Raw genomic sequence first — 15,198 nt, 5'->3', positions numbered from 1 at the left:
TTTTCTCTAGACCAGGAGGGTACCTGGGCCTGGGGAATTCAGGAATGTCAGAAATTCCTAGACGTAGACCATCTCTGGAATGCTAGAGAAGCCAGCTGTGGTGACACAGGAAACAAGGGCCAGGGCAGGTCACTCCTATAGAAACAGATGGACCAAACTGGGCACAAGGAAGGTACAGGAACCGGAGAGCCATTTGGATTTTTTTTATTCTCTTTTTAAATACTGTACAGTGAAAAATAAATACGCCTTCTCATCCACCAGACAAGGTTGGTCTCCCCCTCCCCTAGGGGACCTTGTCACCCCCCTTCATACACACCCCTGGTTCTACTCCAAAACCTTCCCCATGCCTCCCACCCACTTATACCCTTACTATCCCCGTCTTCCACAGTGATGAGGCCCCAGAAATGGGGGGTACAGGATGGGAGGAGGGATAGCAGGGGAGCCCCCCTGAACTGTCAAATCTGGGTGGGTCAAGGAGCACCCCGCACCAACAGGCGGAGAATGGGGGTGTTCAGAGAGAGATTGGGGCATTAGAGGATAAAGGCACATCCAGTCTGATGGGGAAGGAGAGAGGCTCCCCTCACCCTGGGGGAAGGGTGGACAAGAGGGAGGGGGTAGGACCCTGTTACACACCCCTCCACTAGCTCCTGGAGGCTGGGGGGGACCCAAGCTGCTGTGCCACCCCCCTCCCCCCTAGATAAGAGCAGCTCCAGCGCAGGTCAGTCGGGCCTGTGAGGGCCATTGGTGTTGGGCAGCAAGCGAGATGGAGAAGGGAGGGATGCGGGCTGGAGGGTCTATGAAACCCCATTCACCAAACTACCCAACTCCAGGGGGGCGGAGAGCTCCCCATTCTCTGAGGGGCCCTTAGGAAGCTTGCTGACAGAGTCACCCTGAAGGGAGAGTGGGAAAGAAAATGGAGAGGAATGAAAGGAGGTCAGTAGAAATTCAGGTAATGCTATTCCCTACCACCTAAGAGCTCCAGGCATCTGGTGGGACCCAGGGGTTGGTTGCCAGTAGTCACTTTTACTGGGATCCAGAAAATATGAACCAAATGGCCCTTTCTCTTCTATACAAACTTTTCACTATTTTACATGCAGCCTAAACTCCAGCTGCATGTCTTCCTTGCAACTTCACAAGCGATTTCTTAGCGAGTTTTCATGTGCCCCCTACTCCAGAACAACACAAAAGGTAGTGGGGGTAAACTATGTCTTCCTTGCCTACCTTCTGCCCTGAAAGAGAATCCTCTGAAGGTTTAGTGCGTTCCAGGGGTGGCCGCTGGCGGCTCTGAGATTTTGCTCGGGAGATATAGTCAGCCACAGTCACTGGGGAAGACAGAGGATCAAGTTTCAGAAGGAACCCAGGTATCCAGCCCCTAGACCCTCACTGAACCCCTACCGCTAGTTTCCACAGGATAGGAGGCATCCTGTTCTCTGAGGTAGTCTGCTGGAATCCAGTGTTAGCTCACCTGGCTGACGGTCTCCACTGATAGAGCCATCAGTCCGGTTACCACGGTTACGGCGGCGGCGGCTCCGATTACGACGCTGGGGTCTTGACTCATCTTCTGTGGAGCAGGGGAAAATGAGAACTGTGCATCAATCGCCCACCCCCTCAATTCTTTCCCAGCTGTAGCCTTTCACACCCTCACACACCCCTTACCCAGGCCATTCTCTGTCATGCCGGGCCCGTCGGATTCCAGGCCTCCGTCCATGACAGTCCTATCCTCATCTGTGCGGCGGCGGCGCGAGCGGCGGCGTCTGGCGCTTGCTGGGGGGGGTTCCCCCGGCTCTGAATCAACTGGGGGCTCTGGTTCGGATGTGTCCAGTAGGCTGTAGGGATTACTGTCTGGGTCTTTCAGCACTGGTTGGAGGAAGAAGGAGTTGGGAGTCAGGTGTCCACCATCTTTCTTTTTGGCCCACATTCATGAGCCCAGCTGTCTGCTTCTACCTGAGCTAATCGATGAAGAGTTGTATCTTGAGGTGGGCCGGGGGGCAGGTGGGGGTCCCCTACCCCGGCCTCCTATAGGACGCCTCCGGCTTTCTTCCCCCCGGGTCGGGGGATCCCGGTCGCCAGGCCCAGCTCGGGTGGGCTCCTCCCTCTTCTCTGACTCCGTCTCAGAAGCTGTGGATAGGTCTGAGTTGGGGCCTGAAGAACATAGTGGCGTTCAAACAGGGTCCCTCACCCTATCCCAGGATCCATCCCCACCCCCAAGCTGGAAAATTCTCCCTCACTCCTTAGTCCCTTAGCCAATCACTTCATCTTCTCAATCACCCTTTCCTCAAGCTTCCACCCAGGCCACTGACTCCCACAGCCCACCACTGCTCACCCCCTACTCGCATAGCTGTCTCACCATAGGCAGGACCGCCTGTCCTCCGGCCCCGGCCCCGGCCCCCATAGCTGCCCCCATAGGTTCGTGTGGTATGAAGGGAAGAGGAGGAGCTCTCATCAGTGGTATATCCAGCCTTGTCACTGCTGCCGCTGCCCCGCCCACTTCCAGGAGGCCGAAAGCCCAGCCCAATCTGCCGAAGCTGCTCATCAATCTGCAGCCTCTCCAAGCGGAGCTGCTCCACCTCCTGGTTGGGTAGAAGATGGAGAAAAACAAGGAAGAAGTGTAAGATCAGTAGTCTCTCTTCACACTTCTCTGCCCCAACTGTCCCTAGGGACCTGAACTCTCAGGAACACAAGGCTTAAAACAGGGAAAATGATGGGTTCCAACTCCACAGCCCCAATTTTCCACCTAACAGTTTCTGTTCTACTCAGGGACACAAACTGGAAACCACCACTTTTAACTCCATCCAGCATGCTCCTCAGACCCCTGTACACGTGGGTTTTTCCTCTCCCAGGCTCCTGGCTTGGGTACCTGCAGGTAGGAGAGGTGATATTCCAGCAGAGCCTGAGCATTGCTGATGTTTTCTCGGGTGCCAACAAATATGAAAGGAACCATGCCCTGGAGAGCAAAGGACACAGGGATTAGAAACAGACTCAAATCAAGTATTAAGTCCACCTTGTCTTCTAGAGAAGCCTACACAAAAAGGATCTTTCTGGGCTCTCCATCTACTAGGAAAAACCAAAGTTCCCATGTCCCATCCCCTAGAAATCCCAGCCCTCAAGAGAATGGCTTGGAGAACAATCACATCTACTCTGGAAACCAATCTCTAGGTGTAGTTGCCCCATACCTCTTCCCTGGGGTTCTTCTTATCATTATCACCTTCAACTCGAACCCTCACCACACCAGATTTATCCACAATCTCCTGGATCACTTTCCCATTCTTTCCAATCACTTTGCCTGAATAGGTAAAGGAGGAGTTAGGCTTTTTTTTTTAAAGGAAAGAAAAAAGAGCAAAAACAGACAAGTTTTCCAGCTTGTATAAAAGAATTCTGTTTAATGAATCTCCTGCTTCTAGGCTTCTAGTGTGTTTTCACAGGACAGAACACCACAATCCCTAGAAATCAGTTCTCCCATTTTTGTCACTCCAACTACAGACTGTTTGGTCTGTCCTCGTGAAAAGAAGCTCACCGGGAGGTGCGAAGCCAGAATCATTTTAGAGCATCTCACATCTGGCCCCCAACATGTTCTCTTATATACATACACAACCCTAACTCACCAACCAGGTTCCTGGGCACTTGCACGGAGTCCTCAGAAAACTCAAGATAGCTCCGGGCCTGTCGGCATGCTTCAGGAGTCTAAGAGAAGAATGGGGAGTTATTAATAAAACAGAGGACCTGGATCTCAAACAGTGATCTTCCTGCCACTCTCTGTCTTTGGGAAAACGTGCTGCCGCCAAAGTCTGGGAGGGAGGAAGCAACTATACTCCAGTTAAAGAAAAAAAAAAAAAGGTTATGCACATTATTAAAAAAAAAGGGGGGGGAGTGAAGTGAATACGACAGGCTTCCTTTCTATTTCACACACTCTTCTTTCTATCCCCGCAGGGACTTAGATGACAGGTATCTTTTGCTGACCTCCCCATAGATTCGGAAAGTGCAGGTCTCTTCACCCAATTCAATGGCAGTCACCCCAGGTACTTTTCGGGCCTGCTGGATGTTGGCACCATGAGTCCCAATTGCTAGTCCCATCAGGTCCTCTCGCACTGTGAACTCCTCTTGGAAAGCTGCCGCCAGCTGCTTACTTGTCTGAAAGAAAAAAAGACACTGACCTATAGGAATCATGGTGAAATTTCAGACATCTGTCCCGGGAATCTGACGCTTTGCATAACTTCAATAAGAAAAGACTGTGAAAGAAAGCCAGAACTATCTGGAAGTCCACTGACCACCAGGACCTGTGTGGAGAATTTAGGAATGCTTCATTCCATTCCTACCTTCTCAGTACCAATGGCTTGGTGGGCAGGGGAGGTAATGATGGCAGGGTTTGGGCCAGGAGCCATCAAAGTTCTGGATTTGGCTCCAACACTATCTGGTTGTATAATCCCAAACACAACATACTCTCTGTGCCTCTGTTGTTATCCACTAAATGATTACACCTGACCTCTGTTCCATTATCCACTAAATGATTACACTTGACCTGCACCATTCCCAGACTAACAAGAGGATTAAATAAGACTGGTGTTTAGAAAGGACTTTTCACATGGTAAATGCAAGTGTAAGGAATATTTACCTTATCCAAAACAATACAAATTCCCAAAATAAAACCCAACAAGTTGAGGAGAAAGCAAGAGGTTAAGAAAAGCATAAAAAGAGGCTATGACACACCATGCTACCACTTCATTTCTCAACCAGTCCTCAGAGGGAGGCATGAGTACAAGGGCAAGCAAAGGGAAAGGCTCTGGCAGCACCCTGAGGAGCATCCCTGGAGAAGTACAGAGTACCATGGGCCAGAATTTGCACAGGCTCCCATAAAGATCACTTGAATAAAAGGAAATGGATGTTCAAATAACACATACACATGTGCACCTCATTTAGGACAGTATAATTCCTAAGGGAATCTGACCATCATAAGATGTCAGAATTCAAAAAGACCTTGTATAAACACTCTCCTTCAACTACCTCATTGTCACAGATAAGGAAGAGAAAACTCACTGGAATCAAATTATTTGCCAAAGGTCAATTATTTGACAAAGCAAGCCAGGATTGATTCCAAGACCAGGGATCTTTTCCAGTGTACAAATGGCTCTCACAAAGTGGTTTGGTTCTCAGAGGTAATTTGGGGGCACCCAGTGGAGGTAAGACCCACACCCTCTTCCACTTTTAGACAGACTTGTTCTGATTCATCTGTCTTATGCATTGTGCTTTCAAGTAAAATTTCACTTGGTCACAGGGTCCGGTAGCTTTAAAAAAAAAAAAAAAAACCTTCACACTAAAAACATGATGGAGCTCTGCCATCCGGAGGAGTTTGAGATGAAACAGCAGACCGAGGTTTAATGGCCCAGAAAGACCTTAACCTCTGTTCTATAAACATAACAGTATGAGTGGAGGATGAGGTGGGAGGAAGACAGCAATACCATTCAGCAGTAAAAAGTGGAGCCCAAACTTACCTCGAGGTGCTTGGTAGCTTCTTCATTGCGCGACATGAGCAGCAGTTTGGTGCGCAGGCTTCGAAAATGCATATCACCCAGCAGGGATGCTCGCTTCACAGGGGCTTCCGTGGTTGACTGGAAAGAAACCAACAAAAAAGTCACTAAAAACTGCCTATGTTTTAGAGGAGAGTTAGGAACTGGGAATCAGGACACCTGAATCTCTGGAAAAGGGCAGGAGTTTAAGAAACAAATTTGAGGAAGAGAAAATCATTGTTGGTCTCACAAGGGCCTACTATCTGGGTGCCTATGGGAACTGATTTTACGTGGCAAGCACAAGTGAGATTCATACTGTTCCTGAGAGTCCAAATATGCAAGAAGGGTCCTTGACCCAAACTGCAATATGATGGTCAGGTTGAAAAAAAATGAAGGTCATACATGAGAAAGACTAAGGAATGGTAGGGCTAACCTGGGTCCACAGGAGTCAGGAGCAATAAAGTCCTCTCTGACAAATAAATATAAGCACACTTTAGCTCTTCCCTTCTTGCAAAAGAGTTAAAAGGGGAGAAGGGCTTAGGTGAAGTTCAGGCAAAATAAACTCACCAGGATGAAGAGCTCACTATTTGTGATGTTGAGAAAGATGCAGTTTGCTCCCAATGCTTTCTTGAACTCTTTATGGACGTTTTCATTGGAGCAGCTGCAGAGAAAAGAGAACAGTGCTCAGTGGGCAGAGTATAGAGTATAGCTGAACATTCAGGGGAGAGAGGGGGACTGCAGTTAAAGAACAGAGATGAGGAAACAGAACTGGGAGCAGAGAGGACTCTAGAGGGCCAAGGGAACACAAAACACACTGGGAGCAGGGCCTGGGAGAAACGTGTGCAGAGATGAGGACCATAAAGGGGGTCCCCCACACCCAACATCCCAAACACTCACGCCTCTCTCAGATCCTCAGGCACAGCCATGGTAACCTTGAAGAAGCTGCCTTTGGTTGCAAGGGGATTGGGATTAACTGGCCGAAGCCGTTCCAGGGTGACAATCTCATTGTAAGTGGCATCGCAGGCAGCATATTCAATAACATAGAACTGGCAGAAGGAAAGAAAGAAGAAGGTGTGGATAACATGAGCTTCTATCTCCCACCTTTCTCTGACAAAAATGTTTCAGCAGTTCCCCCAAAGACCTTGACAATCAGTCACTCACATCTCCCTTCATCATCCGCACCCGGGCCAGCCACCAGCCACAAGGCTCTTGCTCATTGGCTCGAGAATAAACCTGAAGAGAAGTTGAAAATAAAAGAGATCTTGAGGCCCATCTAAAACCATCAAGAATAGAATGAGCATTAAGACACTTGGGAGGCATCCTAGACCAAGATGAAGGAAATTAGAGGAAGGAGCTGCTAGTTAAAATCAGAGGACACTGGAGTTCAGATGCTGTTATCGTAAATGGAAGAAAAGTGGATCCCCTGAAACTGGGAAGCTCCCTAAAGGCTTGATTGATCACAATGGTGATGGACAGAAAACTGTTGCACTTCACTCCTCCACAGACTGCCTAGCTGGATGGAGGGAGAGTGAAACAAGCAGTAAGGAGCCTATGATACCTGTATCAGGGTAAGGGAGATGCAGAATCCTGGGAAAAGTGATGTTTAGAAAAGGTGGACTTCAGGCCCTTACCTCCACTTCATCCCCTTCTGTGATCTCCTTGTTATAGTCAGCTGGAGGTGGTAGCCGGACATCCCCAAAAGGAATCTGTCTCTCACTCTGCCAGCTGCAAGGGAAACAGTGATATGATAGCTATTCAGGCTAGTGTGGTTGCCTGTTTCTTCAGAAAAAGGTAACTTCCTCCACTGGACATTTTCCACCTTCCCTGGTGATTAGAAGCTAAATTCCAGGCTCTGCTCCATACCAGTGTCTTCCATCTCTTGCTAGAACCTAAATACTGAGTCAAATGCCTCTACCAGCACCATTTCCTCTCCTAGGATCCATACAAGTCGCCCACCCAAACCCCTGGCTCTCGCCCACCTATTACATGCCTCATGGGACTCAGTCGCCCCTTCTCCACTCTCCTTCTAGGACCTAGTATGCTGGATTCTCTATTCCCAAGGTCTTACTTGTTTTCAAAGAAGATGGTGACAGAGTCTTCATGGACATCCTTCACAAAGCCCTAGAATGGATTTTAGAACCAAGTGAAAAGACAAAAAAAAAAAAAAAGACAATTAACCACCACCTCAGCCATTAGAGGAACAGACACCTTTGCAGCATCTTATACTAAAGGTTGGGCTTCTCCGGTGGCTCAGTGGTAGAGAATCCGCCTGCCAAGCAGGAGATGTGGGTTCGATCCCTGGGTGGGGAAGATCCCCATGAGGAGGAAATGGCAACCCACTCCAATATTCTTGCTTGGAAAATGCCATGGACAGAGCCTGGGGGGCTACATACACTCCATGGGGTTGCAAACAGTCGGACCCAACTCAGCAACTAAACAACAAAACTAGGGTTTTTTTCTGGCCGCACCACACGGCCAGTGAAACAGTTCCCCGATCAAGGACTGAACCGAAAGCCATGGCAGTGAAAGCCCAAATCCTAACCACTAAGCCACAAGGAAATCCGCCCCCCTTTTTTTTTCTTTTGTAAAACTAGTTTTAGATGGGAACACACGCAATCTAAAAACCTGGGTAGGGAAAGCTGCACTGGGGAAAGAATACAAATGGTGAGGTAGCAAGAAAAGAAATAATACTGGCATGGACAGAGATGTTACAAAATCCAGAAATAAGATGAGACAGAAATTAAGTAGAAGTGGTCTCCTATGGCTCCCACAGGGGCCTCCCTATCTGTCTGCCTCCTGCTGTACTTAGCAGCTTGCCAGAGTTCAATTAAAATACCAACAACATTCAGCAAAGCTAAGAATATCCCATGAGACAGTGTGAGGCTGTCCTGGAACACCTAGAGGACATCAGGATCTGCCAAGAAAGGGTCTAGCTCCTAACCCAGCAAGAGACCTGAGCAAACTTGCTGCTTTGATGCCTAGGCCATACAAAAATAATCAGAACACTGGAGAAGTTCAAAATCCAAAAACAACCTACAGAAAGAAAAATTAGGATTTAAAAGACATGAGGGAATTCCCTGGTGGTCCAGTAGTTAGGACTTTCACAGCTGTGGACCAGGGTTCAATCCCTGGTAGGGAACTACAATCCTACAAGTCATGTGGTACGGCCAAATAAAGACGTAAGATTTTTTAATGCTAGACTATGACACTGCTAAGAATTTGAAAGGGTAATAAAATTTGTAGAAGACGCCAAACTTGAGATCTTGACAAGGAACAGCAACAGGAATGACTGAATAGCTGGACTACCTATTTTCTCTGTTTTTTTTTGGACCAAGGCAGTGAAAGGGCTAAGTCTAAACCGCTGGACCGCCAAGGAATTTCCTACTTCCTATTTTCTCTGTCTTCACCGAGGAAGCCAAAGCTATGAGTTCAATCCTATGCTCCCAGTTTTCCTACCTTTTCTATTTTTCAAATACTCAAAATTAGGGATTGCTAATTTTGATAAAGTCCAATTTATCAATTTGCTCTTTTGGTTTCATATCTAAGAAATCTTCACCTAATCCAAGACCACAGAAGTTTTCTCCTATGTCCTTGTCTAGAAGTTCTATGGTTTTTATTTTACATTTAGGTCTATGATCCATTTTGAGTTAAATTTTTTAATATGGTGCCAGATATGATTAAAGTTCATTTTTAACCTATGGATATGCAGTTCTTTAAATTCCATTTGTTGAAAGACTGTATTTTTTCCAGTAACTGCCTTTGCATGTCTGTCAAAAATCAGAAAATTCAAACTAATGTATAATGACCAGAAAGCACGTTAGTGGAAGACTTTTGGGAATGACAGAAATTGTGGTGATGGTTCATTTTATATATATGTCAAAACTTAAATTGTATGCTTTCAATTTATATGCTTCATTGTATGTCAATTATGCCTCATTAAAGCTTTAAAAAAAATTAGGGGTTTCAAAAAGCATATATATATAAGAACTATTCCTAAGGTTTGCAGATAGGAACAAAACATGGGCTTAGGAGAGAAAACACCAAAAATGCACACCTGTGTCACTCCCACCTCAGGGAGAACTGTTCAATCATAAACACTTAATTCACTGTTCCTTCCTTAAATCTAAACCTAAAATTTCCCTCTTGATATGAGCCATCTTCCTCTTCTTTTGAGAAAGGATCTCATTATGGAGTCTTACTACTGCCCAGGACTCCTGGTCCTGCCTAGCCTTACATACCCATGCTTTAGCTTTCTCTGCCATTCCCTTCCTCGGAAACGTTTTTCCCACTCTTCATTCAGCTCCACCAATGCTCACTCTTCCTCTTCTCCACTCACAACTGACGCACTTTTACTTTTCACTGTTTGCCCAAGTTCCTCTTCTCTTTTGGGTTCTTCCCTTTAACTCCTCTCCCACCCCCCACCCCCCGCCACTTCTTTTTTCCTTAGCTCTTTTAAGTGTCCTCATCCCCTCCTCCCACAATAACTATTATATCTCTTCCCTCTCTTTTCTTCCTTTATAAGGGTCTGTCTGGATTTCTCTAAAAATTTCATCCAGCCTCTGCAGCTGACTTTATCCAAAATGTCTATCTTTAAGCTTTAGAAACAGTTAATAAAGAAAAAGTTAGCTATTTTCAAAACATTTCTGGGATGAGATAAAACACTGTGGAAAAGACAGAAGAGAGTCACTTGCCTGCCTTTTTTGTGAAGAGATTCCCCACTCCTAGATATAATCATTCACAAAAAATGCACTTTTCCCTCACATTACTCAGCAGTTCAGCAAAACATCACTCATTCTTATACTTCTAAGGTCTTTTTTTGGTCAAAGATTCTCCAAAACAAGCTTTCTCCTCAATTCATATTCCAATTCACTCTCTGCTCCTTAATTCCACTCATATTATCCCAGTTTTTTCCTTCATAGATACCAGTGGTAGAAAGTGAGTTCCTCGTTCTGCTCAGTCCATGCTCACTGAGAAGATAAGCAAGGGAGGGCAAGAGCAGTTGAGTGAATCTCTAGAAGGCTACCTAGATTCAAAGGATGACTCAATTCAATAGTCATGGCAAATGGGCTTTGGCTTATAGGTGGATGCTGTATCCTTAACAAAGGAGTAGGTATTGGGATATCCAGGTAAGGTCTGGAAAGTTGGATGGCCGTGCCCTGGAAGATGAACAGGTATTTCACTTGGGAGAGTACACCTTAAGGAATGATGTACATTAAGTTCTGACAGAAAAGGAAGAGTTGATGGGATAGCTACAAGATAACTTCTGATATTTTCAGTTCTAGCCTGTAAGAAGAAAAACAACAGGACCCAATTCTGAGAGGGACGAAAGGAACCACCCCAGATTTATAGTTCTAGAAGCAATGTAAACACTCCTTGAACAACACTGAAGTCTGCTGAGTCATGAATATTAAATCAGCAGCAAGGTCAGATTCGTTAAGTATATGGCACTGAAAGTTGAAGAAAGATTACTGAATTTAAGGATGTTTTTGTTATTCAAATGAGACAAGGAGCAGAAAATGCTAAAGTGGCCAAAATACAAACTCCATATTACCTGGCTTTTAGCTGAACCCCAAACTCTATTCTCTGATTCAAAGCATCCTATCTTTAACTCACTGAATCAAGTCTATCACTGCCATATAGCCCACAGGAGAAAAGGGAAAGATTCAGAGACAGACTTTCTACTGGACACTTATATGTGGAAAGGGAAACATGCCGCTTCCCAGCAGTCTCACACAGTTAATTCGAACTGGATACTGATCTTTCCCATGCTTCCTGGAACAAAAGCAAACATTATATCTTGATCTCAGACTCAATTTAAGACACACTTTCTTGGGGCTGGGAAGGACCCTGATGAAGGACAGGATACTGTGGGAAATGAGGTTAAAATCTTATGAGAAAGGGTATTTCAACAAAGGCAATGCAAGCTTGAGGGGAAAGGATATAAGAGACAAATGTACTCTATCAGAATCAGAAAGGAACTAAGAGACTTTGCCAAAGAAAACAAATGCTATGGAGGCATGCTAGAGAAAAAAGTCCCATGAGTTAGGAAAGTATGTAGAAAAAGAATGAAAGAAGGGGTAAGTTAGGAGCTTCCTTCTTCCATGTTAGCTGGGTCATGGGAATAGGTAGTTTTGGGGGATTATGCAGAAATACTAGGATAAAAACCCACAGACTTAAATTGAGAAATTAAGACAGATGTGGGTACCCATAGACACTGAAGAATATAAAGAAATCTGGTGAGGGGAAGTCAGGCAGGAATGAATAGGCATTTAGAGTGGGTCAAAAATGACTACATTGAACTTATCAATTAAAGCTGGGGCAGAAACCTACTCCAAGGGCTAATGTGAGACCCTTTCCAGTTACAGCAAGATATGACTTCACATGGAAGGAGTTGGAAAAAGTCATTTCCCAGGTACGAAGGCGGAGAGGTCCACTATGGGAGGAAAGGCTTGAGGGGAAGTGGAGGAAAGGGGGCTCTTGTCCTCACAAATAATGGATGAGAAGGTAACTGTTCCTGCTCCTCAGGGCAAAATGAGAGAACAAGACAGGAAGCAGGAAAGTCTCTGAGACAATCCCAGGCATAAAGTACAAAGCGGTTCAAAATAACAACATAACAACAGTGGCATAAAGAAAAATTCCTGAGAGGCAAGACGGGTCTCCCTCTAGCTTAATATAAATGAAGGGGGAAAAAGTGTCCTAAAAAATAGATTCAGGGGACTTCCCTGGCAGTCCAGTGGGTAAGACTCTGCATTCCCAATGCAGGAGGCATGGGTTTGATCCCTGGTTGAGGAACTAAGATCCTGAATGCTGCACAGCCAAATAAATAAATATTAAAAATGTAAAGACAGTCCTCTTCTCCTTAAAAAAAAAAAAAGAATAAATAGACTATTGGGTTTCCGAATTGGGCAAGTTGACCAAAAGTCTTCTAGAAGTGGAAATCCTTAAGAAAAAAATAAAACTGAAGGAATCCTCATGATATCTCATTTTAGATGGAGAGTACGAGTATGAAGCTTACACTCCTCAAAATGAAGAAACTATATGAATGATCTAAATGTATGAGGTCAAAGTGAGATGACAAATACAAAACCATCCTCCGGTGTAAGAGCAGACCAACTAGTCTTGGAAATAAAGGGGTGGGGTGAGAGAGACTTGTGAAAAGATGCCACCTTATGGCTAGGAGGCAACTAGACTGATACAGCCCAGAGTTCCTGAGGTCAAAGATACTAAATGTCATAAACAGCTTCTGACCGTTTCTCCTTGGGGTGGGAACAGAAATATAAGATGAAAGTGGAGTGAGTCTTCCAGAGCCAGTAGGCAGAGGCCTCTCCGAGGAAGATGAAAGGATCTAATATGGGACGGCCTTCCCAAGGGGGTAATAGGGGAGAATAAAGAGAATTCTCCATGTGCTTGGACTGTGGGGAAGAGGTGATTAAGATCCAAGGTATGCCTTCTATTAGGAGAGGAAAAGTCAACGAGACGCTGGGGTAAATGGGGTCTCTCCTGGGGGCTGCGGGGGCGCTGATCCAAGCACAATAATGCCCTGATGTTCATTCCCAGAGATGCGGGTAAAAGCAGGTGTAACAGAGGGGCCCAAAAATAAGAAGGGGTTAACTTCCAGAGGTCTCCCCCAAAGAGGACCGCGGGTGGGATCGTGGGTCCAAGGTTCTAAGGGTCAGGGCTAGCTCAGAACCTCGATCCCACCCCACTCTTCCCCGTTCTGGCTGGAGGGAGGGGGGTGAAGACCGCGTCCCTGGCCGGCGCGCCGCCTCACCTTGTAGAAGGCCCCGTTGGAGCCGCGTACCTCGACGGGCAGTCCCGGCTCCACATCCCCCCCCGAAGCCAGGCCGCCCATGGCGCCGCCACCGCCTCCGACTCCCCCGGCGGCGGCTGCAGCAGCGCTCTGAGTACGGGCCGGGCCAGGTCCCCGGCGTCTCCCCGGAGGAGGAGCTGGAGGGGGAGCCGCGGGGGGCGGGAGCCGGGCCGGCCCCACGGCGGCCCTGCCACAGCCAACGAGCAGGGGGCCGGGGCCGGGCCGCTCCCCGTCCGCCGCCGCCGCCTTGGTCTCCGCCACCGTGAGGAAAACGGCCGCCGCCGCCGCTGCCTTCGTCACCTCAGCTTCCGCCCGCCGCCGCCCCCGCTGCAGCCTCAGTCCCGGGACCCACTGCTGCCGCTGCCTCTACACGGCCTCCTCCTCCCTCTGCCGCCGCCGCCACCTACTGCGCAGACGCACCGGGCACCCGCCCGCCGCGCGCGGGCCCCGAGGGCCACGGCGCACGCGTCAAGGCTGGCGACCCAGCTCTCGCTGGCCAGCGCATCAGGGCTTCCACACTCCTCTTCCCTCTCTCACGCCCCCTCCTGGTAGCTGATTTACGCTTGCGCAGAACCAAACTGATTCCCTTTCTTCGCCACCCAACCATTCCACCGCCCCGTCTCTTCCTTTCCCCGCCCCACAACACAGAGAGCTAACCAATCATGGGGAGGGAGGGGCCGAGCTCACTCAATCGGATTGGGCTTCTGATGCTCCTTGGTCAGACCACACCCACTTCACCGCTGTGCGCTCCACCAGGCTTGGAGAAGTTAGGGACGGGCATGCGCCTGAATGATTGCTTGGTCACTTTCTCCACCTTTGTCTTTTTTGGTGCGCACGCTCCGGGGGAAAAAAAAAAGGAGGAGTCGAAAAGCAAAAATGGGCCTAGTGCGCGTGCGCTGGGCCTTACAGTCCACATGCCGATATGGACTCTTCAGTGTTTCTGTTTCTGCGCGTTAAGATTTAAATTAAGAGTCACCTTCTTGCCTTGAGAAGATTCTGATCCTGCATATGATGAAAGGTTAAAGAAAGATTTCAAGACACTACCGAAAGGCAAATGCAATTTGGCACAAGATTGATATCTAAATGCTGAGAGATTTCAAAATGGGAAAAATTGTTACTGAGAAAGGATAGTTGAGGGGAAACTTAGGGATTCATAAACTAAGTAAGAAATTTAAGTAGAAGTGAATAAAATAGCCAAGAAATTAGGATCCTGTGTGTGCAGCTAATCATTTAGCAAATATTTATTTGGCCCTCACTGTGTTCCAATTGGAGAAGGCAATGGCACCCCACTCCAGTACTCTTGCCTGGCAAATCCCATGGATGGAGGAGCCTGGTGGGCTGCCGTCTATGGGGTCGCACAGAGTCAGACATGACTGAAGCAACTTAGCAGCAGCAGCAGCGGCGCTCTATAACAATCCCATCCCCCAAACTGGAGAAACACCTGTGAAGTTTGTCGCCCAGGGCATCGGCTCACTAAAATAGTGAGACCTACTTATAAGCTGCGGAGAAGGCGATGGCACCCCAATCCAGTACTCTTGCCTGGAAAATCCCATGGATGGAGGAGCCTGGTGGGCTGCAGTCCATGGGGTAGCTGGGAGTCGGACACGACTGGGCGACTTCACTTTCACTTTTCACTTTCATGCATTGGAGAAGGAAATGGCAACCCACTCCAGTGTTCTTGCCTGGAGAATCCCAGGGACGAGGGAGCCTGGTGGGAGGCCGTCTATGGGGTCGTATGGAGTCGGACACGACTGAAGCGACTTAGCAGCAGCAGCAGCAGAAGCAGTGTTCCAATTACCCAAAACAAGAATTTTATAATATATTGGAAACAGCGCAGACAATCACATTTAAGTAAATAAAGTGATTAGAGTTCATCTGAAGATGTGT

General features: G+C 47.4%; 1 protein-coding gene across 11 annotated transcripts; it reads right to left on the bottom strand.

Moving 5' to 3' along the window:
• FXR2 (FMR1 autosomal homolog 2) lies at positions 1–13,721 on the bottom strand. Of its 11 annotated transcripts, none has more exons than XM_086359121.1 (17): positions 13,273–13,721; positions 7,570–7,622; positions 7,133–7,226; positions 6,663–6,734; positions 6,399–6,547; positions 6,069–6,162; positions 5,487–5,603; positions 3,958–4,128; positions 3,603–3,681; positions 3,174–3,283; positions 2,858–2,944; positions 2,324–2,570; positions 1,945–2,142; positions 1,657–1,857; positions 1,466–1,561; positions 1,222–1,322; positions 1–135 (listed from the first exon to the last, which is right to left on the bottom strand). In XM_086359121.1, the coding sequence occupies exons 1-17, from the start codon at positions 13,351–13,353 to the stop codon at positions 130–132; spliced, it is 1,956 nt and encodes a 651-aa protein (XP_086215247.1). In that variant the 5' UTR covers positions 13,354–13,721; the 3' UTR covers positions 1–129. The 11 variants fall into 11 exon arrangements, with proteins under 11 accessions (XP_086215247.1, XP_086215249.1, XP_086215250.1 ...); XM_086359123.1 differs by having other exon boundaries at positions 1,466–1,558; XM_086359124.1 differs by having other exon boundaries at positions 2,348–2,570.
• Positions 13,722–15,198: the final 1,477 nt, after the last annotated feature.

Source organism: Bos grunniens, chromosome 19, assembly GCF_055505025.1.
Source record: "Bos grunniens cultivar Pamir isolate PY7600 chromosome 19, Bosgru_T2T1.0, whole genome shotgun sequence".
NCBI classification, from domain to species: domain Eukaryota; kingdom Metazoa; phylum Chordata; class Mammalia; order Artiodactyla; family Bovidae; genus Bos; species Bos grunniens.
The sequence above is the reverse complement of the archived record's forward strand: the minus strand, read 5'-3'. Positions and strand labels throughout refer to the sequence as shown.

What these genes read in the sequence shown, in the direction of transcription:
- FXR2 (XM_086359114.1), bottom strand. Translation starts at nt 13,353, where the DNA reads ATGGGCGGCCTGGCTTCGGGGGGGGATGTGGAGCCGGGACTGCCCGTC. An exon ending in AAGCTACCAAGCACCTCGAG is followed by an intron (nt 4,129 to 5,486) that starts GTAAGTTTGGGC and finishes TTTTTCTTTCAG; the next exon opens with ACAAGTAAGCAGCTGGCGGC. An exon ending in CATGACAGAGAATGGCCTGG is followed by an intron (nt 1,562 to 1,656) that starts GTAAGGGGTGTG and finishes CCTGCTCCACAG; the next exon opens with AAGATGAGTCAAGACCCCAG.